Source organism: Haemaphysalis longicornis, unplaced genomic scaffold (assembly GCF_048455015.1).
Source record: "Haemaphysalis longicornis isolate Haplotype H1 unplaced genomic scaffold, Haemaphysalis longicornis Haplotype H1 scaffold_3, whole genome shotgun sequence".
Lineage (NCBI taxonomy): Eukaryota > Metazoa > Arthropoda > Arachnida > Ixodida > Ixodidae > Haemaphysalis > Haemaphysalis longicornis.
Genome location: NW_027526335.1, coordinates 46,039,186 through 46,061,762, shown reverse-complemented (window position 1 = coordinate 46,061,762; position 22,577 = coordinate 46,039,186). Strand labels below are relative to the sequence as shown.

General features: G+C 47.7%; 2 protein-coding genes across 2 annotated transcripts in view; one reads left to right on the top strand and one right to left on the bottom strand.

Moving 5' to 3' along the window:
• Positions 1–451: 451 nt before the first annotated feature.
• On the top strand, positions 452–1,279 carry Med22 (Mediator complex subunit 22). The gene is made up of 2 exons (XM_077703073.1): positions 452–826; positions 907–1,279. The coding sequence occupies exons 1-2, from the start codon at positions 617–619 to the stop codon at positions 1,123–1,125; spliced, it is 429 nt and encodes a 142-aa protein (XP_077559199.1). The 5' UTR covers positions 452–616; the 3' UTR covers positions 1,126–1,279.
• Positions 1,280–3,447: 2,168 nt separating this feature from the next.
• Positions 3,448–22,577, bottom strand: part of LOC144174392 (uncharacterized) — a 56,375-nt gene continuing 37,245 nt past the window's right edge. Inside the window, exons 15-26 of the mRNA XM_077703071.1 lie at positions 22,064–22,239; positions 21,254–21,523; positions 20,408–20,556; positions 14,948–15,018; positions 13,416–13,575; positions 12,913–13,327; positions 12,573–12,743; positions 12,314–12,485; positions 11,400–11,482; positions 9,456–9,566; positions 9,244–9,360; positions 3,448–5,902 (exon numbers count right to left, since the gene is read on the bottom strand). Coding sequence (XP_077559197.1) covers positions 5,363–5,902; positions 9,244–9,360; positions 9,456–9,566; positions 11,400–11,482; positions 12,314–12,485; positions 12,573–12,743; positions 12,913–13,327; positions 13,416–13,575; positions 14,948–15,018; positions 20,408–20,556; positions 21,254–21,523; positions 22,064–22,239 — 2,435 coding nt within the window. The 3' untranslated portion in view covers positions 3,448–5,362. The remainder of the gene's footprint in view (positions 5,903–9,243; positions 9,361–9,455; positions 9,567–11,399; positions 11,483–12,313; positions 12,486–12,572; positions 12,744–12,912; positions 13,328–13,415; positions 13,576–14,947; positions 15,019–20,407; positions 20,557–21,253; positions 21,524–22,063; positions 22,240–22,577) is intronic.

Below are 22,577 nucleotides of genomic sequence, written 5' to 3'. Positions count from 1 at the left end.
AAAAGGTAACAAGGAACAACAACAAAAAAGGAAATAAAAAAGACAGGAATGTTCCCATTTAAGAATGTAGTATGTGTCATCTGCACTTCGAAAATATTTTTGCGCTAAAAGCGGTGTCAGAGTTACTGTAACGAGGCAATCTTTCGAATTAACCAAACTTGCATGTTGTCCGCCCGCGAAAACTGTGTCAAAACCTCCCGCCAATGCAAACGCTCCCTAATTTTGCCTACATACTATCCATCGCTGCCGACAGCCGCGCCACCACGTTTTCACAACGTGCCTACAGAACCGTTATGCTGCAGTAATTTGAACCATAAACAAATAAAAGGCTTCATACCAAATATTTAAAACTTTTGCATGTACAAATTAATGCATTTTAAGTAATAAATAATTATAATTAAAGGTGTTTATTTGCTTGTTTCCTAAGTGGCGCGCCAATCGCACGTTCGCTTTCGAAACTCGGTGCTTTGTTTTCGTTGTTTTCATTCCGAATGTGCCTGCCCGAGTTCTGTGGCTATGTTCGCGATCCACAAACGTTTGAATCTGCTCATCTCTACTTGTTCGTTTTAGCGGAGCACGAGTCTCTGGCCAACTCGCAACGTAGCCCGAGTTTAACATGGCGCAAGCGAAAGGACTGAGTCAAAGCAAGGAGGCCCTCTTAAAATCCTACACCAAGCAACTCAAGGATGACATCAAATCAATGGTGGACAACTTCACTGAAATCATCAAATCTACCCGTGTGCCTCCCGAAGATGAAGGCCAGGTCTTGAGGCCTCTCCAGGGAATACAAGATCACTACGAAATGACCGTCCGGGCAGCCAATATAGTAAGTAACGCAGAGCTAAACAGCTGTTTTAAGAGGTAGTGAAGGGACTCCGGTGTCAGTTATTTCCATTTCTTTCCTAGGTCCGCGCTGGAGAGTCGCTGATGAAACTGATCTCGGACATCAAGCAATACCTCATCCTCAACGACTTCCCCTTTGTGAACGACTCCATAGCCCAGAACAGTCAGCGCTACTGTGCCTTTCAAATGGACTGCGACCAGCGGTTGATGGCACTGCGGGACGACATGGCTGCCGAGCTGTATGAACTGGAAGAAGAATACTACTCTTCTTGTTACAAGTAAAAAAACGATCTGCGCTCTCAAGCAATGGAGCTCTTTGCACGAACATTTTTTCGTCTCGGGTAACGCTAGCGTTGAAAAATGTTGGCATTGCACCATCCATCGCAGCTCACAAACATTTCGTTCGAAATAAACGTGATTTCATTCATTCTTTTTATTGGGCAGTTTTGTTTCGTTTATTCGTTTAGGCCTGGAGTATTGAAACACCTCAGAGGGGTTATTGTTATGTATCTGGTGCCCGTGGCGACAGAAAAGGGGATAACGTATGGAGAAGAGTAGCTCAACATCTTGACGTTGGGAACGCCATTGCAGCAGCGTAGCCTGCCAAGTTTGCGAAAATATGCCTCACTTTTCCGGAACACAAGCTGGATGCCTTGGAAACTTGCGGTGTCGCTTATTTCAATTATACTGGGTATGTTACTGAGAGGAACGTTGTGATGTACCCGGCCTCCACAATTCCGATAACTAAGCGAGTGCGCTGAATTGCGAAGTAAACTTGGTGCCAAAATGCCCGTGAGATGAAAAAGTGCACACGAGGGCTGCAACCCACCTATCACCTTTTTATGTGTTATTCTGTGCAAAAAAGTGTTTTGCATTTTATGTACCTACCCACTCCTGCGATAGCCCAATTGGGCTGCAGTATGTATAAATAAATAAAATACAAATCTGACACACTACCTTCACCCCAAAGGCACCAGATGAAAATGATTCGGTGTATCATTATGCTTGTTATTCCACTGGACAACAACGCGACACCTCATTCCAGTAAAGATCAAATCATGACCCCCCTACTCAACAGGGTTAATAACGCCACCTACCGCTCACAATTCAAAAAGTGAATTGAGGACTTATAATGGAATATGACGCCAGCTAGGCCTAAAAAACTTTACTGCAGGTTTGTTCAATCATCTCGGCATTGCCATCTAGTGAACACCTTCCAAATCCCCTCCCGAATGGTACGCTAGGAGCAGCAGTCAGGTTTGCAAGTGTGGGCATTTTGCTGGCAGGTCCGACACTAAATTACGTGATAATTTTCTTCCATTAGCATCAGTAACAAAGTATCTTCTAAAAATTTCTACAGATTTTGTCTCTCGGAAGTTGTGAGCCCGACACGTTTTGCCGCATCTTGCTGTAGTGTCTGGTGACGTGGCAGTAACAGCCCCTTTCCTGGATGTTCAGCCACTGACTGAGAAGTTTTGTTTTTGTGCTTGGATAAGAACGATGGCTGGAAAACTTAGGAAAACTTCAGAAAATCCGTGATCACAAAACGCACCGATTCACACTACTGAATATGCTCAGCCTGCCTTCTCCAAGCGTCGGCTGGAGGGTTTTGCAGCGTGGCACGGGCACATGGTCGTCAAACTCAAGCAAGATACACACGTATTTTAACAAGCTGTGCTTCTGTCTGTGGTGAGGAGTGCGACAACATGGTAAAAAAAAAAAGAACTTAGATGAATATGATAGAGCACAGGCATGTTGTACACAATGCTAATTAAATAAATGTGCCGACATAGGAAGATTCCGCTGGCGCTGAGCCAATATCTCCCGTCACTGGAAGTGAATGGGAGAGCTGTCAGAATTGCATAAATGTGGGTAATAATGGCGGCAATTCAAAAGCAAAGAAAACAGGCTATAAACTTAGCAGTAAAACTGTGATCTTTGCGCTTTACACAAGAAGCTTACATGTGGCGCGGATCCTGTTAACCAGGTCACCCTACGAATGTACAAATTTCTAACGCCACACTCTGTAATGTGTCAGAAGCCCTTCAAGGCTCAAGAGGCCCGCTAGTGCGAGACCACTTTTATGCACTCGTATAGTAATTTGCAGCAGTCACACTGTACAATCGACAATGACTGTATGTACCAGGCAGCGTACACGCTGCCAATGCCAATGGTGTGCAGTCAAGTTTCCCACATGGAAACACTGATGAACCATTAGGAAAGCAGAGATGATAGAAGGCAGCCGCTAAAACTATTTCTATCGACGATCTGTTCGTGCTAGCTGCTCATATTAACGATATGAAAATATATGGCTCTCGAGCATTTTGTCCAAACCACGAGTTTTCCTAATAACGAATTGTAGAAGCACTGAATTAGTTTCATTGCTAAGAAAATAATCTATAATCTAAGTCATCTGTCTCAACGAGGCAAAAGTGTACATGACAATGTGCGAATTCTTCAGACTATTAGCTTTCTTTTTGGATGCACACATTGCATACCTACATCATGTTCAGCTTGATTCACTTACTAATGACTGTTCACCATTTACAAATGCTGAATGGCTGTGCTGTCACAAAAACCTGGTGGTGCACCAAGTCAAGAATCTTTCACTCAACGACATCAGCTTTATTTGACACGCATTCTCTCACGTTGATTAAAATCTTACACAGGAACCGTTTCGCGTGATGAAGTAGAACGCTACAACATAAAACAGGAAGCTAGTAACTTAGCAAAACATATACCAATGTCAAGAAATAAAATACTGCTTAAAACGGAGCACTACCCACTGAATAAAATATGCATGAAAAAGAGAGAGGGAAAGTTTTAGTTTCCACACATTACTACAAATCCTGCATGCATTACGTCCGCATACAGTGCTCTATTTTTATGCAACTTGACATCTGTGAGGATAAAAATGGACAAGCAATCAGTTTGTGCATCTGGGTACACGGATTATAAAGCTCGATTAAAAAAAAAAAGATGGGGGGGGGGGGGGGGGGGGGCTTTACCAGAACATATATTTCATCACATTCCCATATGCCATCACTTTCTGCCTTCACTCACTCTTAAATATAGCCTTGCAAGACTTGGTGACATTCTCTCCGCTTTGTGGCGGGCTTTGACTGGGGCCAAGGAAGGGGGTTTTGGGGGTTAATGCCAAATATAGCTTTAGAGTCCCACTGAATGCCACAAAGCTTTCCTTTTGGACAGTTTTCTTTGATTCTATCATCCCCTTATTCTTAGTATGGAAGTGCAGAAAAAGATGCTGGTAAATGTTTGCCTGCATAATTTTATGAAATATGAATCCCTTCAAGAGATCAAGGTGAATTCAAAGTGTCTGGAAATTGCAGTTACTAGACGTGCACACCCATGTGCGTACCAAGAGGAAACATCTTGCTGCTTGTTTGCTGTATCAAAACAGTTCCGTCTCTTAAAAGCCCCCCCCCCATCCTATTTTGTGTGCCAGTTTTTAGTTATTATACTACAGTACAAATTTAATTTGCAGGTGCTTTATTGTGATTCTCACACCAAATATGTGCTGCACATAAGGATCTCTACAGCACATAAGGAATGCTGTTGAACAAGGTAAATTTTGACCAACTCCAGAATCTTTAGTCCAGGCTGGGAATGGGCATTCAACTGGCACTCGAGGCGGTGAAAGAGGAGTTTTATTTGTGTTCAGACTGCACATGCACAGGGCGACTCACACCCTACGCCGTGCAGAAAATACGTAAAAATGCAGCAAACCCGCAGCATAGTCAATAAAATCGGGAATGTAGAGGAAAACTACGACATCAGCTCAAAAGGAAAAATTGGAAAAAAAGTTGCTTGACTAAAAATAAGACCCAACGAGCGACAGCCTAAGCCAAATGTCAGGCCAGATGCTCTGGACTCGCAAGAGGGCACCACCAACGATGAAGATCCATATAACAGCTCAGAAAAGCACTCAACACTGCACCAGCAATGCGTGCTGGTGGTCCTGCCAATCCCACAGCATTGTGAACCACAAAGGAAGATAATCTGCGATATGGCCAACTCTATCACAAATAAATATGCACACCCGAGGGCTCATCCTCTTGACGCTGGTCGCACCAACGCTGGCCGATGAGCAAGCCTGTGACATTCAAACAGCACAGCTTCGAAAACAGAGCCCTTGAGCCCACAAGGACAGTCACACAAGTCACGCGTACAGAACGAACTAAAAAAGCATAGAATGCACCGCAATTATCGCAACACGTCTTCTTCGCATCCTCCCCAACATGAAAGCAATATGCACAGTACTTCGCTTTGCACACAGGGCCACTCCCGGGAAAACTCTCCCAGGGTGCACTCTTGAGTGACGACATAAAGGCCTGCTGATATATCTAGGCTAGCCACTCCAGCAACGTCTATTGTCCTTTGCGTCCACAGCCAGTCGCAAGTGAAAAGGCCGACATCCAGGGGAAAGTGCAACACAGAGTCCTTTCGCACATCACCACCCACATGTCACGTACTCAGGTCAAGGCAGAGTGTCAACCAATCAATCGATCTCCGTGATGACCACCGATGAGGAGGATGACGATGGAGCCGCCGAAGAGGCGGTTGAGGGGGCGTCGTCGTCCACTTCAGAGATGACCGGCCCCGTGGTGATGTTGGTCGAGGTGCCCATCTGCATGAGCAGCCGCTGGAAGGCCTGCTTCTGCTGCTTGAGTGCGTACTCGCGAGCCGCTTGCTGGCTGGCCCCCCGCCGGAGCATGTACTGGTACGCCACTGTGTAGATCTGCTCAGCCTGAGACATGGTGGGCTTGGCCTGCTGCTGCTGCTGCTGCTGCTGCTGCTGCCGCTGCTGCTGCCATGCCTGCTGCCTCGCTTGAGCTTGAGCCTGAGCCTGGGCCTGAGCCTGAGCCCGAGCCTGCTGGTACTGAGCCTGGAACTGAGCCTGCACATTACCGACCCCCTGTCGAGTGTAGGTGTACTGGTACCGCGGCAGCTGCTGCTGCTGCTGTTGGTACTGCTGCTGGTACTGTTGCTGCTGCTGCTGCTGCTGCTGGTACTGCGGCTGCTGCTGCTGGAATTGTTGCTGCAGCAAGACAAACAAAAAATTTTGGTCTGCACTCCTTTCAATGAACACTGCATACAATGAGAGGTGATGGGTGTATTCATATGCATGCAAGCACATGCACACTGCTCCTCCTCAATTGGCTGCTCACACTGGCTACTCAAATCTGAGGAAAGGGCATCACAGTCCCTCACAAGGAAAGGGGGCACAGTACCACCAGGGGCATCATCTCACTCTGCTCCACTCATCCATCCCCACTGCCACATGAGGAGCAGGCTGATCAGACACTCACTCGTAAGGATCATGATCCCACGCGTCATTCTGCTTCTCACTCATGCGAGCAGAGTGGCATCCCTTTGTTCCTTGTTAAGCCGACAACAATACGTCGCAACATGTGTGGACAAATTATTGCTTGGAACACTGCATTCTAAGACGACCTATTCTCCTAAAATGAGTATCAAGAGCTACACACGTGCAATTTGCTCAAGATGGGTGGATCCCATGACGAATCGCAATTTACCATATTCACTCAAACCTAGGCTGGTTCTGATACTGAGCCAACCCCTGCAATTCCAAAGGCCAAAAATATAAATTCCTCAAATGTAAACCGACCAAAATAGGCGAGGATGACAGCAGCCACAAAACTGCCATATTTGCACGATTCTAGTGCGCACCTTTTTTCGCTTAAAGTAGCCTTAGAATTAGCGCGTGCGCTACAACTGGGCTCAAAACCGAACTCGGCTTTCGACGTTTCCCGCTTTAGTTTTAACGCTCACAGGAGCTGGATAAGAAAGTTTATGAAGCACAAGAGATTTTTGGTGCCACAGTTGCGTATGTCCAATAAAATGTCTTCCATCAGGTACTTGGTGTCGTCTTTTACAGAAACGTGGTAAAATCGGCGCCAAACTATTTTTTCAAATTTTTATAGGTGAACTTGCCTGCGCATTACAATCGGGGGCGCATTTTAATCGTGCAAATATGGTATAAACACACCTTCTAGCCACAAAACTGCTCCGACTAGCTCGACATCCCCATTTCTGCTGGATTCGCAGTTACTCTCCCTCCTTGTACTTGTCACCTTCATAGAAAGTGCGTAATGTTCGGTGCTGTCAAGTGCACTTTCAGCGCTGGACTTTGAGACCCTGAAGTCAAGGTTTCTGCAATGTCACCCCAGGCTTGTCTCGAGACCCCCTCCACTGCGGATGTTCTTTTCACCCATGCTGAGTTGCCGCCTTTCCTGGAGGTTTGACGAGCTCTCGGCCTCCAGCACCACTTTCCGTTTAAAGGCGGCGCTACAGTCCCTGGAAACCTGGCTAGCCTGCTGTCCGGGCCAGTTTCGCATTAGTAGAACGGTGTGTCGCCTCAGCGATGAAAGCGCTTGAAAAATAGCACACCGGTCGACCGCGGTGCCCTCTCGGTGCACCATGCAGCACACTCGCCATGTTTGCCATTGAAGTTGCAGTTCCAATAAATTTTTGTTGAAAAATTATTCATTTGCTACTTTTAAAGCGAAGATTCCAGCCTCTCACTGAGGATGTCTATAGGCGAAAACAGGCTGCAGGAAAGCCAACTTTTTCTGACAGCAATGATGATCAGGGTGGGTCAAGTGCAGAAAAATTAAAACGCCTCTGCATAGCTTGGCAACAGCTCCATTAGGCCCCCTCCACAAGAGGGTTGATGTGCAGCAGAGGGAGAAGGTGGCGCAGGCATGCAGCAGTGCAACGTGTATAAGCTTAACGTCATGTTTTGAGGGGAACGTCGACAGCTTTCACCCACACAGCTCGACGTACGATGAGAATGCCGCAAGGTTGTTCGCTGCAAACGTTAGGCCTAACGTCATTCTTTGCAGTTTAGCCCAACCTCAAATTTTGAGGTTTAAAACCTTGAACACAGTCGAAAAAGTACTCACTGTACGCCAAGCAGTGGGCACTGACTCATGCGTAGACCCCAAACCAAATGTTAGGCCTATAAGGTGCATGCAGGAGCTGTTGCAGTTATTCTAGAAAATTAGTGCATACGTCCCGAGCAGCATTTTTTGTCTTCAGCGTCACAGCAGACGTTACCTAATGAATTAACCACTGGCACAGGTGGCACTTCCATCGCCATGTCACTGGAATATAGGATATATCGTAATTGGTTGCTGTTACACGTGTGCAGCATCGTTCTACAATGCACCAGCGCTTGAACCAGGGCGTATGCTGCCCTTTACAATTGCAGGAGCTCCGTTGTTGGCACCAAAGTTTTCAAGGCTCACCGATTAGGCGTGCGCTGCACCAAACTAGGAGACATCCGACGCAGCGCGCTTGTGATGCTTTGTTGGAAACTTTTTTCTTACGAATATGTTTAGTTTTTCGCTTTGCTGACACCACAGTCACAATGTGCGCTCGATACAACTTCTCTCAACATACTTTTCGCAAACAACTGCAGCTGGCACCCTGTTATACACCCTTCTGTATTTTTCTCTGATGCTTCATTCCTATTCCGCTTGCAGCGTAGCATCCACCGTAGCGGCAAACATGAAATTACGTACGGGCATAACTGCTTTTACACAGCGGCGTGAGCAATTAGCATGTTGTCAATTTGCACAATAACTTAGGCTTTGTCAACTTTTTTTACAGTTATGCAAAGCTGCTTTAGCGACAGGCACAAGAAAACAACGACCAGGAACTCAGTCCGCAGTTTGGCGCGGCATGGATGCAAGCGCGCTTCTGTAGAACCGATGCAATATCAGCCCGAAACTGCTGGGAGGGGCGGACGGAATGGGTTGTATGTGCAAGCGCTTACACAGAACAATAAACGGCGCATCTCGGCGTAGAAAAAATACGTCCACAAGCACTTTAATCACGCACGCACAAGGCCACCTTCCCACCTTCCGAAGAAGAAAAAGAAGGGGAAAAAAAAAAAAAAAAAAAAAAAAACACTGCATTGTCTGCTGAGGCAGCGCCCTCCCACCAAGCGGCGCCATCTGGCAGCATCGGTGGGCTTTCATTGCAAACGGCGCCACCTTCTCCCAAAGCGAAGCGCTACCTTCGACACACTAGCCAGCATATCCTGGGCACTACAACCCTGCCGAAGGCCTCGGACGGCAGACTAGCCAAATTTCCAGGGGCTATAGCGGCACCAAGCAGGCAAATTTGTGTTACCCGCCCAATTAGGAACACTGGGCAAGCGCAATAAAGATGAAGGCCTGTCGCTTGTGCTTTGGTTAGTTACAACTGCAGCTACAAGTGGCTACAATACTCTGCTTCTAGGCGAACCTCCAGGCAGCACTAACTGTGAGCCGTTCTGGGTTTGAATAAGTACGCAGCACGCTTGAATATACATTTTCAAATCTAAGCCGACCCATGAATTGCATTGCTTACCGGTAGTACAATGTTCTGCAATTTTGAAAGGACTTGGTTCAGTTGCTGGATGGCAAGGCCAGCCTCTGTGAGGTCCTTGAGGATTTCATTGGGCACCACCAATTTCTCCTTCAGGAACTGAAAAAACAGAGAAAGGCCAACCATCAAGACACAAACCCCTGCAAAGCGAGACCAACGCGAAAACACAGGAAAATGTTTTTTCGCACTGTTACCTCGCCCCTTTTTTGAAACGCTGCGGTCTGTCGCTGCTGGAACGTGTTCCGGTAGGCCAGCAGAACGTTACGCAGCTGGGCGACTAGCATCTCGGACGTCATACTTGGGAACTGCAACACAAGGAGAACAGGAGGAACCGCGTGTTTATATAGAGGAGGTTCACTAGGCTAGGCTTTCATGCATTTGTCGATGTTCTTGCATAAAAACTCCTGAAGCTCCATGCCTCTGAATCGTGAGGTGTTCCACAGCACGTGCCTCAATGCCGCAGTAGCAAAAGGAAACGAGTGGTGGCGCAACACAATGGGAGACAGATCGAAGGCCTTTGGCAGCGCAAAGAGTATCGCAAAGCAAATCATGTCACCCCCTCCCTTCGAAAATGTGGAGCGGAAGCGAAGCACCTCAGGCGTTTAAATGCACGTTAATGCTTTCGCATCTACCGTATATACTCGAATCTAACGCGCACCTTTTTTCCAGAAAAATAGGTCCCAAAATCACATATGCGTTACAATCGAGTACGACTCAAAACTGCGGCGCCATATCGCCATCGACGTTTCAAGATGGCGCATGTCTGCCTTTGTTATCTGCATAGTCTTTTCTTGCGTTCATCTGTTCTTTTCGCCTTGGAATTTCCTACTGCAAAGACACGGCGGGTTCACCACAATGCTGTGTTTAAGAAGAAAGTAATCTTGCGCGCAAAAAGCGATGAAAATCGGGCCGCGTCACGTGCGTTTAGTGTTCCGGACACTTGCGTGTGGGACTGGCGCAAACAGAAAGAGAAAATTTTCGCAAGCGGGGCGACATGGAAAGGGTTCAGCAGACCAAAGAGGAGGTGATATTTCCAAACAGAAGACCCGCTGGCATAGTACGTGCAGCAGCAGCGAGCAGCTCAGAGACCCGTAGCGACAGAGCTGCCGGGGCAGCACCATCGCTGCTCCGGACCGTCGTCATGGTGACTTGTCTTGCCAGCCATAACCGGCACATTTCATTTCGCGCCACCTTTGGAATAAACCTTGCTTGTTCCAAATGAGAAAAAGTTGCATTTTTATTTTAAATAATGAAAGTCTAGTGCGCATTAAAATCGAGAACACCTTAAGCGCGTTAAAATCGAGGACTGCAAAAAAACGGGTGCGCGTTAGTAAAACGGTGTAACACTCATGATGTGCTTAGGTGTCCTTCGACTGTCTTGGGATAGTGGGTTAGTCACACAGAAATTCACATTTCAAATGAGAATGTGCCAAGAATAAAAAGGGAGTGGTTTATGCATTTTGTGTTGGAGACATGTGGGGTGCGATGTCACATTGAACCGGCCCAACCACCCACCCAGCGGCACATTTGCATCGATTTTACATTAACCAAGGATGGGCCTGCAGCTACGAGTACGTCAGAGTATATTATAGCAACAACAAAGCAATTGCGACCTTCGCTGTTAAGTGAGAATGAATGATCTCACAGCTCCCCTGGTCATCCAAATTTCCAGGGTGCCTTTTCTCTTTTTCTTTTTATCCACCTTCTTCCAGCTGCAGTTCCAAGCTGTGTCGGATGCTGACACAGGAGTTTGATTTCAACAAACATGCTCAATGAGCCTTCAGTAGATGCTTCCAAGATCACAAGCCATGATGCTATTGAACCCAATGTAAAGCAGTTTCGGTAGAACGAATCCTCAAGAACCTTATGCAATTCCAATCAACCTGACACATTACCTGCAAGATACACACGGGCGACACAATATTTGATGTTCTCTTGCCTTCCACGGAACCACTTCAAACATATGTTCAGGTGCACTAGCATACCGAGAACTTTGCAATGCAACACACACACAACACACGTGGAATTTCGCAAATGCAGGTCCAAAGATTGGACAGAACTCAAAAGTGGGTGAGGAGATGGGATTTCAGCCACGGGAGGCAGACCAAAATCACGGCAGTGGCTGCCCTTGTACTTGCCTTGGCCTTTATGTCGGCAATTATCGCATTGAGATCCAGCGTGAGCCTGAAGGTCTGTCCAGTACCTGTTGCTTGGATGTTATCTGCAGTAAAGACAACACAAACCACAACATCAGCTGTAACTAGATAGTTCAATAAGTACCACTGCAGCCAAACAGTCACCATTTATGAACTTTTCCCCTTTTTGGTTGTTTTTTCTAGCACTAGGCTCAGTAACACAAGCGTTACAACACCTTGCAGAAATGATCTATGTTCAGCCAAATAAACTTTTTTTTTAGGACATTATTGTGCAGCCGTAGACTTGGGCATTGGAAGCTACGAACTTTGCTTTGTGCACACTACAATTCTGTGCAAGTAGCAACAGTGCAACCTTTTAAATTTCCTTCTCACACCACAGAGAAATTACAAAACAGCTAGAGAAAAAGACAACACGGGAAAAAGCAAGGTCAACGAAAAATGTAGCAACGCAAAAGGTCGAGAGAGTTGACAGCGTCCTGTAAGGTTTGAGCCCCTCCCCCCCAAAAAAACCCTTCCCTAGCTTTCATAAAATTCTGTTTTTGAAGGACAACATTTACATCTTGGTCAGATATTCTGCCAAAGTTCCTTTTCAAAGTTCTCTCATCACAATTCCCAATTATGATAAACAAATGATGTGCCCAATCATGCATGTAAGCTTGATTTATCAAAACCAATGACATCTAAATATCTGATTAGGGCTTGAAGGGCGAGCAGAAATTGAAATGGCTTGGGAATATGCAACGTAAGCCAAGTTCTCGTACATGTAAGCACTACTCTACCCTAAGAATATCATCATGTTGACTGTGGCCATGTAGAAGTGACTTGACAAAGGTTGTTTTGGGTGAGTAGCAGTTCTCCCTCCTGCTGCATCGAATGCTGCAGCAGCAGCCCCTCACCGAAGGTGGTCTTGAGGCGTCCCTCGCGCTCGTCCTTGTACTCCTCCCAGGCCAGCTTGCGCTCCTCCTCAGTCAGGTCCTCGTCCACGATGTTCTGGAGCAGGGAGTCGTGCTCGTGGTACGTCACGATCCAGTCCTTGTGCCGGATCAGCAGCTCGGCCAGAAGGCGATCCTGGAAGGGAGAGAGGGGGGAGACCCGTCAATCCAATGGAACACATGCATTGGCCCAAACATATGTGAAGGAGAAGACACCCCATACCTTGGGCAGCATGGGTGTGGGCCTGTTGCTCTTGCTGTCCGGGTTGAAGGTGTACAACTCCTGTAGGTCCGAGGCCTTGAAGTGCCGCTCAATCTGCTGTTCATCCACCACTCGGCACGACAGCGACTGCTTGGTCACCTGCCGGTCGTAGATCTTCTCCTCCATGGTCCCCTGGGCAGCAGGAGGGACGGAAGGCAGCGACACTTTGCTACAATACGCGTGGGGGACTCATCTGATCACTAAACGTAACAATTAACGGCAAGTTCAACAACAGGAAGGCGAGACTCGACATCCGTTCGAGCGCAACCCTCGTCCACCCCGCCGAGTGTGGCAGTACTACCTGCGCGAGCAGGCGGTAGATGAAGACGGGCTTCTTCTGGCCGAAGCGGTAGACGCGGAAGATGGCCTGCACGTCGTGGGTGGGGTTCCAGGAGGCGTCCATGAGCACCACTCGGTTTGCGCCCACCAAGTTTGTGCCCAGCGAGCCCGCCTTGGTGGAGATGAGGAACAGGCGGCCCCGCAGGTTGGCCGGGTCGTTGAACATCTCGATCCAGCGCGTGCGCAGGTCCACGTTGGTCGATCCGTCCATGCGGAAGTAGTCGAAGCCCGGCACCCACGAGTTGTGGCAGTCCCGGAAGGGGTCCAGCGGGTCCACCAGGGCCGTCTCGGGGTCCACCGCCTGCGCCCGCTCGTCGCACTCCTCCAGCATCTTCTCCACCATGTCCAGTGTCAGCAGGCTCTGGCTGAACAGCAGTCTGCGCACGGTGGCAGCGGGCAAGCTCACGTGAGGCTGGCTGACAAAACCGATAAGGTGCAACACTGACACGATTCGGAGCCACTTACACCTTGTCGCCGATGGCGTCACATTCCTGGAGGATATTGTAGAGCAGCGTCATTTTCCCACTCATCTGCAGCTTCTCGATGTCCTCTTCGGAAACGTACTGGTCCCACCACTCCTTCTTGGCTGGCTTCGGAGGTGTCTGAGGCCGCTCCTCTCCATCACCTGCACACCCCAGGGTATCACCCTTCTCCCCACTCTTTTCCCAACTGCTGCCAACAGAGCCCTCGCATCCGTGGCAGTGACTGTTAATGAAATTAACTACAAGTTAATGCTAACCATCTAAACCAGCTCTTTGCCCGGTGTGACCATCCACATTTCAACTGTGCCCAGCCCACACCGTACAAAAACCACACAGCGCAAGAGAATATTCAGCCAATTTCCACCGCCTCCTTAACACGAGCAGTAATATTATGAAATCTGTATTGCTTTGGACTTGAGTGGCGGAAACAAGCTTGCTACACATGCTGGCCACGGCTTCCATTCTCGTCAAAATAGAAAGTACAGCACAATATCAATGATAAAAATATCTAAGAGTAATCTAAAAGTTAAACCATCACAAACAAAACCATCACACAGAATTAAGCTAAGTGTGTTACTGCATAATTAATTATTTGCACCACTTGTGCCCCCTTCACCCGAAGGTTGTCAAGCGCGCATTGTAGAAAGTCTACGAATTTGAGAATCACCAGGAAAAATGGACATATTTGGGGGTTCGTTTATGACCTGAGAAAAGGCCTCACACAAACTTTCTTTTTTCCAAAACAATACCTATCGCCAGCCCTTGTTTTGCCCATCAGCCCCAACAAGACCTTTCGGCATTGCGCACCACGACAGGTATGACTAAGTGCATCTGCACGCGACTGCGCAATGTTTGCCAGACTCTCAACAATGAAACCAATGACACGAAATTCCAAGGACAATTGTCGATAAAACCACAACTAATGTTTGACAAGTTTCGTTTTGTCTGGTTACTTGTAATTAAGAGGCTAGCCGGTCCCAGTAAACCTACAATAAATCATAATTAGCCCGTTTGAATGTGTGGCCACTCAGCCACAGTGAAAAAATTGTTCCTTCGGCGACACTCGGGCCCGTTTTACATGATGCGAATTTGCAACTACAACGCCGCTTGTGCGGCGAAATGATCTACTCTCGTTGCTCTAGCAATTTCCAAATGTTGGGAACAGTTGAACCTCTCTTGAGAATGCCGCTTGGCATTTGGAAATTCGTCGCAGCAGTGAAAATCAAAAAATAGATTGTTTTGTCGCACGAGTGGTGCCATAGCTGCGAATTCATGTGCGGAAGTTTCACCACGTAGAATGGGCTTCACGTATATGATGCATTTCCACAGTGAACTTGCAAGACATGCAGGTGCCGCAAGCCGGCAACAACGATGCAGCCCTGATTATGCAAATGATGCGGTAATAATAGGCGTTACGGCGGGAATATATGACGTGCATTTTCAACTGAACCCTTCCCCACTGGGCAATCTCCTTGTGTAGCACGTAAGCCCAACCAGCGTCACAGAGACACCCACCTCGACTTCTTGTCTGCCACGCTGTTATCACTTCGTCCCCGCTGCTTTCATCGTCATCTTTCTTCTTGGCCCTGTAAGCACACACGAGCAGACACAGTCACTCCTGCTGGGAATCAACCACAGAGATTGCTCAGAACACGCTCTCCCAAAGATGAACCCACCAAGGTAATTAGGAGTCACTGCCCAGGTAATTTAACTTGGCACTCCATGTGCAGAACTGACACCTGGGCTGCACAGGTTAAGAGGCATGGATCAATTGGGCCAACTGCCAGTATTCAACAGATCCGTCAGGATCTTGTAGACATAACCATTTTCGTATTACACCCAGTGTGTAGCAGCGGAACGCCTCGACCACTGTGTACACAGTGGCAAATACGTCGGTCTACGGTGAAAACTTCAGGTAATTCAGATAATTACAGCTGTTCTGTGCTTTCCAACCCCCTCAGTCCAGTTTGGGCATGCTATCATACATCATGTGCTATCGGCGTCAAATGAAACGCGAACACAAAAATATGAACCTGAACACACAAATGGCATGATTTCTTTCCATGCAAGCCAAAATGACGCGTGGCTTAGTTACAAAAACAAACTTGGGAAAAGGGGATTTCCAAATATACCAATAGCGTGCCATTAATGAACTCTACGAACAGTATTTTTACATTTTGCACGTTCTGGTTACTATTTTTGTGTTCGCGTTTCATTTGACGCCGACAGTGCGTGCCACGAGGTTTTTAAGCATCGCAGGACAACAGACCACGCTCGGGGCACATAAATCATTTGGAATTTTACCCTTCACGAGAGGAGATTGCCAAATGCTAACAGTTTAGCTACGAGCTGGACACGGCCAGCCTACACAGCTCGGCCAGTTTGTTGACCCATGGGGCTGCACAAGGCATCCTGTCTCCTTCCCAGCTACCGTCGATGATGCTCACTAGTCGTGCTTTCCACACTAGCACGGTTTCTCACTGCTACGCATGACTTCAGTGAAAAAAACTGCTTGGCCGTAAAATTTTTGACTGTGCAACAAAAACCGCCCTGGCCTGAAAATTCACTAGACTTCAATGTTTTCGGACAAACTTTGCTGGATAATAAAAGACAACACGACAGCTTCTCAGGTTTGTAGAAGGACATGCTTCACAAGTTACACGACCCTCTCTTTCCCCGTACAAATGACCAAAAAAATGACACAAATTGCCACTGATTACTAAATGCATCATTGTGTTGCACCTCTAAGTAAGATTTTAAAGCACCCACATTTTGGGCTCAATTTTCAGCACTCGTCACCATTTTTCGAAAACACATTCCACACTCCAAGCACAGCCACACTGAACTGTGAAAGCCTCCTCCTACACATCTTGAGAGAGGACACGGATCTCCAAATGGCTTCCTTTATTTTTAAGTAAACTCTGTGAAACTTGTCAGCCTTTCTGCTTTTTTCCCATTGGTTTCAAGAAATATGCCATTACTTTTTGAGTCAGTCAATTAGCTCCCAAGATACAGTTAGCCATTTTTGGAGGTACAGTAGACACAGCAGTGTCAGCCATAAAAGTGTTATCTTCATATTTTCTGATAACGAACACTGGTGAATGCACAATAGAAAGCGGTTTCTTGATGCATCACTTGGAACCAATTTTTACAGGTCATTAAACTTGGTGGCACCAGTGGCAAAGAACCATTTTGAGCGCCCATTTCAAACACCAAAGTTTAATCAGCCATAAAATTAGCTCCAAGTATAAAAATGCACTTCCCATAGTGCATTCTTCACCAGCAGGGGTGAGACAGCCCAAACAGATTTGGGAGCAGTTTTCGGAGCAGCAAAATTTAGATTTTGGAGCAGAAGAATCTTGATTTGGAGCAGTTAGGGACATTTAATACATCGTCTTGTGAGCTTTAAAAATCATTATTTCAGCAATTTGCAGGGTCAAGTGCACATTTCAATCAGTTTTGAATACACAGAACACTGAAACAGCCTTACCTGAAAGAGTTTTTAGGAGTATCATAAAGTACTAACTGCACTACCTTTTTCCAAACTGGTGATATTGTATTGCGGCTGCACGCAACACTGACAACAAAACTGCCGTTAACATTAGAGAGTTTTAGCAGTCCGTCTGTTCTGTTGGTTACTTTGCTACCGAGTTGACCAGGACCGGTCTGCGCCTGCGCGCGCGGAAGGGCGAGGAGGTGCGGACAAGGCGAAGGCAGGCCCGCGGAACTAATCCCCCTACCGCTACGAATGCCCAAGTGCCCAGACGAGTCCCGGTCAGCACGGTAACTACGTACACGACGGAACAGACGGACCGGTAAACCTCTTATCAAATTTAAGGGCTCCGCAATAGTGGCATTTTTTTGCCATTTTAATGCTAAAATTATTATTTTTGTAATCCCAGGCTGCGTTGTACGAACGACTGTAGTCACGGCAACAGTTGAGCAACTCCGAGCTAACGGTCGCATAGCCCAACTAGCCTACCCGTTTCAGTCCCCGGGGTGCAGGTTCACCCTATGGTCATTTGAGTAGCGTTACTGTTAAGCCACCTAGATTTTGGCAATAAATTTCACTTTGCATACATCAAGTGTTATAGTCGCGTTCTATGGCAACCTTGTAGTCCTGCAGTTATTGGGCGCAGCCTGAACAGGTCGCGGCGCCGCAGCACAGCCCGCAACTTTCGTATCGACCGTTCCATCCCCGAGGCTCGCGATCGCGCTTCGAAGCACAGCAGCACCTCAGCATTTTACAACAGCACAACCAGCCAAAAAATTCACTTCACGACCCGCCGCGCGCACCGCGTCTCGCACTCAAGGACAAACCACGCCGAAGTCGTAGGCCCCACATTTCAATAAACTTTTTTTCGAGCCGCGCAACTTCCCGTAATCTGGCACCAATCTCAAACCATATCCCCGCGTTAACGTCCCTTTTCAGAGCCACAACAGATAGAATGAATAGACTGGAACCCAGCTGATAGCGCAAAATAAACCAGGGAAACTATCAGCGATGCGCACTGAGCACGTTGGTAGCAGCCAGATTAGGTGGCGGCCATGTTTGTTGCCACAGCGATGCCTAATCGAGGCCGTTTCAGCGAACCCGGACGGAAGGCGAATCGAGTTATAGAAGCTATCGCTTGCTTCGTTTCAGTCTTTCTATTTGTGCCATTTCTGTGTTTGCGATTGACCGACGATAAAAGCGGTGACTGGGATGCGGGAGGCTTTCGTCCCCGCCGAAACTGACATGAGCATCAAAATCCGTGCCGTTGAGGCTCTTCTGGAGCAGTTTGGCGCAATTTTCGCCATTTTCGTGCTTTTGGAGCAGCTTGGCGCAGGAAAATGCAATTGTATCAAAATGGCGCAATATGCGCAGCTGTCTCACCCCTGCACCAGTGTTCATAGCATTACAACATATCAAGATTACAGTTTTATGACTAACACTGTTTTGTCTATTGTTCCTCCAAAAATGACTAATTATCTTCAGAAATAACTGACTGACTGAAAAAATAATGGCATATTTGAAATCAGTGGGAAAAAAGCAGCAAGACTGACAAGCTTCACAGAGTTCACTTAAAATTGAAGACCCACATGCAAAGGGACCATGCAGACATTTACAAGTTTGTTTTATTCAAAAGATTTGGCATTTTATAGTGCCCCCAGCGCTTATTCAGCAGCAAACGCTGCTCTAGTCACTGAGAAATTAAACATTTTAAGCCAGAATTTCGATTCTCCCGGTAAATCGTGTAATTCGTGACATTTACAATGATGCATCCAGAGCAGGGCTTTAAGACTAAAGATATTCTGCCGACCAGAGCTGCTACCATCTCGCAGACGGCCGTTTGGTTACCGTGTTTATCGCCCATTTTCGCAGACGGCGCTGCAATACCACTGAAGTGCCAGCGTTCACATTTTGCTTCTGGCCGGACTTCTATACCTGCCGTATTTTTGTTAGGGTTGATACTCGTCGTTTCTAGGGATGGGCGAATATAGATTTTGAGGTTCGAAGCGAATTCGAAGCGAATAGTGATTTGGTCGAATAATTTCGAATCGAATAGTTCGAATAGTGCCCATTGCAAATCACAAAGACAAATGAGCAACTTGTGACCTGACTAATGTACACATTTTTTTCTAATAATTAGAACTCACGTAGGCACAGCATTGTGTAAAACTATTACCAGTTGAACATTTATTGCAAAATCTTACACACAGCTTTCCTTTGCTGTATTCACAAGTTTTAATGAAGAAATACCTGTTGCGCCACATGCTCTAGGTGCAGCAGTTTCCGCCCGCTGCTCATTCGCAAGTTTAAGCGCCGCCTAGAAACTCGCAGAGTTGAGCGCCGCCTAGAAGCTCCGCTAAAAAAAGAAGTATTGTAGCCACTAGTATCCTCGGCCGTAGCCAAGCAAAGCGCAAGTGGCTGGCCGCCATTTTGAATAGGCTCGCTTAGTGCGGCGTACTGCCGCGCTGTGCGAGCCTATTCAAAATGGCGGCATGCCTATTCAAAATGGCGGCCTGTACAAGTCTGCTGGTTTGGTGCCGCTATGTTTGGAGCGGTGTCGTTTCAGTGCCGCCTTTTTTTTTTAACTTAAGTGTGCTGGCGGCCGAGAGCTTCGTCGAACCTCTAGGCATGGCAGCAACTCGGCAGTGCCAGCACTGATAATAGATATGTCCGTGTCGGTGGGTCTTGAGCCAAGCCTGGGGTAACTCTCGGAAAGCTTGACCGAAAAGCTTGGCTTTTAGCTGCCTATTCGGGAGCATCGAATAATTCGAAAATATCGAATACCTGCATTCGGATCGAAGCGAATAACGAATAGAGAGCTATTCGATCGAATATTCGACAATACCGAATATTCGCCCATCCCTAGTCGTTTCCTAAAGCATAAGCCATGACTGGACAAACATGGTCACATATGTCGCTGTGCTGCTAATGTCAGTTGGTCAATGTTGTGTCAGACAAGTTCAACGCGTCCAATGGCTGTGTTAGGCTGTGTCAGCTGGCAAAGTGCCGCACTAACTGTTTCGGTGTTTATGTGTTTGTTCGTAACTTTAATTGTTAACCCCACAATTCTTCTACTATAAAAAGAGTTTTCCCTAAATTTAAGCGCAAATAGCTCCTTCGGCAAGCTTATAAATAAGCCCTGCCTAATTTGAGTTTGCTTTTGCTGGCATCAGCCAATCACACAGCTGGGCATATGACATCATAGGCTCTGTTACGGGAAAAAAGCTAGTGGTTCGCATGGCCATACTCATTTCCTAATTATATAGCTTCTTTGAGTGAAGTTCGCATTAAAAGTGATGTCAGTGTTATTCTAACGAGGCAATCTTTCGAATGAAAGGAACTTGCATTTCGTCTGCACAGCCCCTTTAATGAGAAGTAGGTCAAACCAGACACACTGGCTTCCCAAAATGTCTAGAGCTGTTGCACCTTTCTGAACTTAGCTAGGCAACAGGAGGAGCAAGTAACGCCAGGCGTGAACGAACCTCCTCCTGGACCTGGTCGAGGGTCCCTCCTTGTCCGACTGTGCTTCCTTTTCCTTATCCAGGCAGACGACGTCGTCGTTGTCATCATCACTGTCCGGGGTGCTCTTATCCGTCACCGGGTCATCATCAATAAACGAGGCCATGTCACTCTGATGAAGCAGAGCAGGAGGAAAAAAGATGCCACCAATGACCCAAGGTTCTCAAAGCAAAAACCGTACCAGGTTCCACATCATCAAAGCCTTTGAGGTGTGATGTGTACATTTCCCACAAAATAAAGTCAAGCTGCACATTTTTAACAAACCAATCCCTGGTGGATTCCACGATATGAATATCCAGTACTTTCGGCTTCTGCTGAAGCCAGGCACACCAGGTTTACGTGGGGCCAAATCGAGCAGGGTAGGGCCAAGCTTAGAGTGCCCCGAAATGTCTTTCTTATTGGCTGACACTGTCAATACTGCGAGTTGCACTGCCAGTAAGCCTTCCAAGTGGCATGCCTCCGAAGTCCTGGCCTGCACTGTCCTTTTAGTCTGTGTACAAAACCCACATCTAACTGATGGGCAGATGAGATCCCTAAATTTGCAGGGATAAATTGGTCGCAGTTAGCACAGGATAGGGATAATTGGGGATCCATGGGAGAGGCCTTTGCCCTGCAGTGGGCGTAGATAGGCTGCTGCTGCTGCTGATGATGATGATGACGACAAACCCACACTAGACTACACTCTTCGAGCACCAGCACCTCAGGCCGAAGGCACTCCGCATGAAAAATGAGACCCGGCCACTGGGTAAAGTGAGACCCTTGCAAGCGATTTCTGCTGGCTAGGCAGTTCCCACCAGCCCAGTGCCCACCTCGTCCTCCTCGCGCTCTTCCCGGAGGAGGTTGCGAGCGGCCGTGCGGTCGGCGCTCATGCGCAGCAGCACGGGGTGCGTCCAGATGCAGCGCAGCATGGTGTGGTCGTTGAACAGGGAGCCCCCCGTGCCCTGCTGGCCGTTGGCGTTGCGCGTCAGGTTCTGCAGGAAGTGCCGGTACAGGGACACTTGCACGTCCGACAGGCGCACGCTGATCACGTACTCGTACTTGGGCGGCAGGTAGGGCGCCAGGGCGCTGTAGTCGCACCGCTGCAGCACACATGGAGGGCGCGGTCAGAGGAAATGGGGGATACATACGGTGCACTTATGTTTGCTTCCCCCCCCTCCCCTCGACTCCAGACTGGGCAAACTGTATCCTGTCTGCACCTTCCTCCTTCCCTATCACGCTTTCAGTCATTTCCCAAACCCTTTACACAACTCAAAATAATTTGAGAAGTACCTCCATTTTTCTATATTTTTATAACTCCAGCGGTACTGAACACTGGAAGAGATTTCAGGTACGATTAACTTTACTTTCACAGGCGTCCCAAAGCTTCGAAGAAACCTGTTTCAGCTCCCCGTTCAACACTATTGGCAGCATGATCTATCTTGCCAACAGCGCGAGCAGTCATTGAGAATAGGGTGACACAGAAGCGACTGAAAAATGAAAACAAACTTTCACATATAGGAACTGAGCATAGAGGGCTTGAAGCACAACCTCAGCAAGTGGCATGCAGGTCAAAAAGGAGCCACTTGTCAAGGTAGAGCCATGGCAGAGGGAGGCCATACAGGTAAGTCCAAAGCACGCACCTGCACACATCCATCAAGCAGGCGATGCAGGATGTGGACGCGCTTCTTCATGAGCTTCACATCGTGCACAGTGGAGTCGGCGCACTGCCCGTTGGCTATGGGGTTCACAAATCGGTTCAGAAACTCATTCTTGGTTCCCAGCAGGCCGGGCTTGACAAAGTTCACCATGCAGTGGTCTGCAAGGGAACAGAACGTTACACGGGTGGAGAAGGGTGAGAGAAAAGGTCACTGCACCAAATGCCAGAGACTACTGAAACCATTAAGTCGGATCATACACATCTGCAGCCGCCAGGTTTGAAAGCTTTTATTCAGGCAATTAGTCGCCCGTAAGGCTCATTAGAGCACTGCATGGGCCTGATTTTAAGGCCCGAGCCCGGACCGAGCCTGCTTTGTGAAGCCCGAGCCCGGGCCCGGCCCGGGCCCGGGCATTCATAACTGAGCCCAGCCCGGGCCCGCATGCGTGACCCGGCCCGGTCTTAGACACTGAAGAAAATTTCTTTATTATATTTGGTCC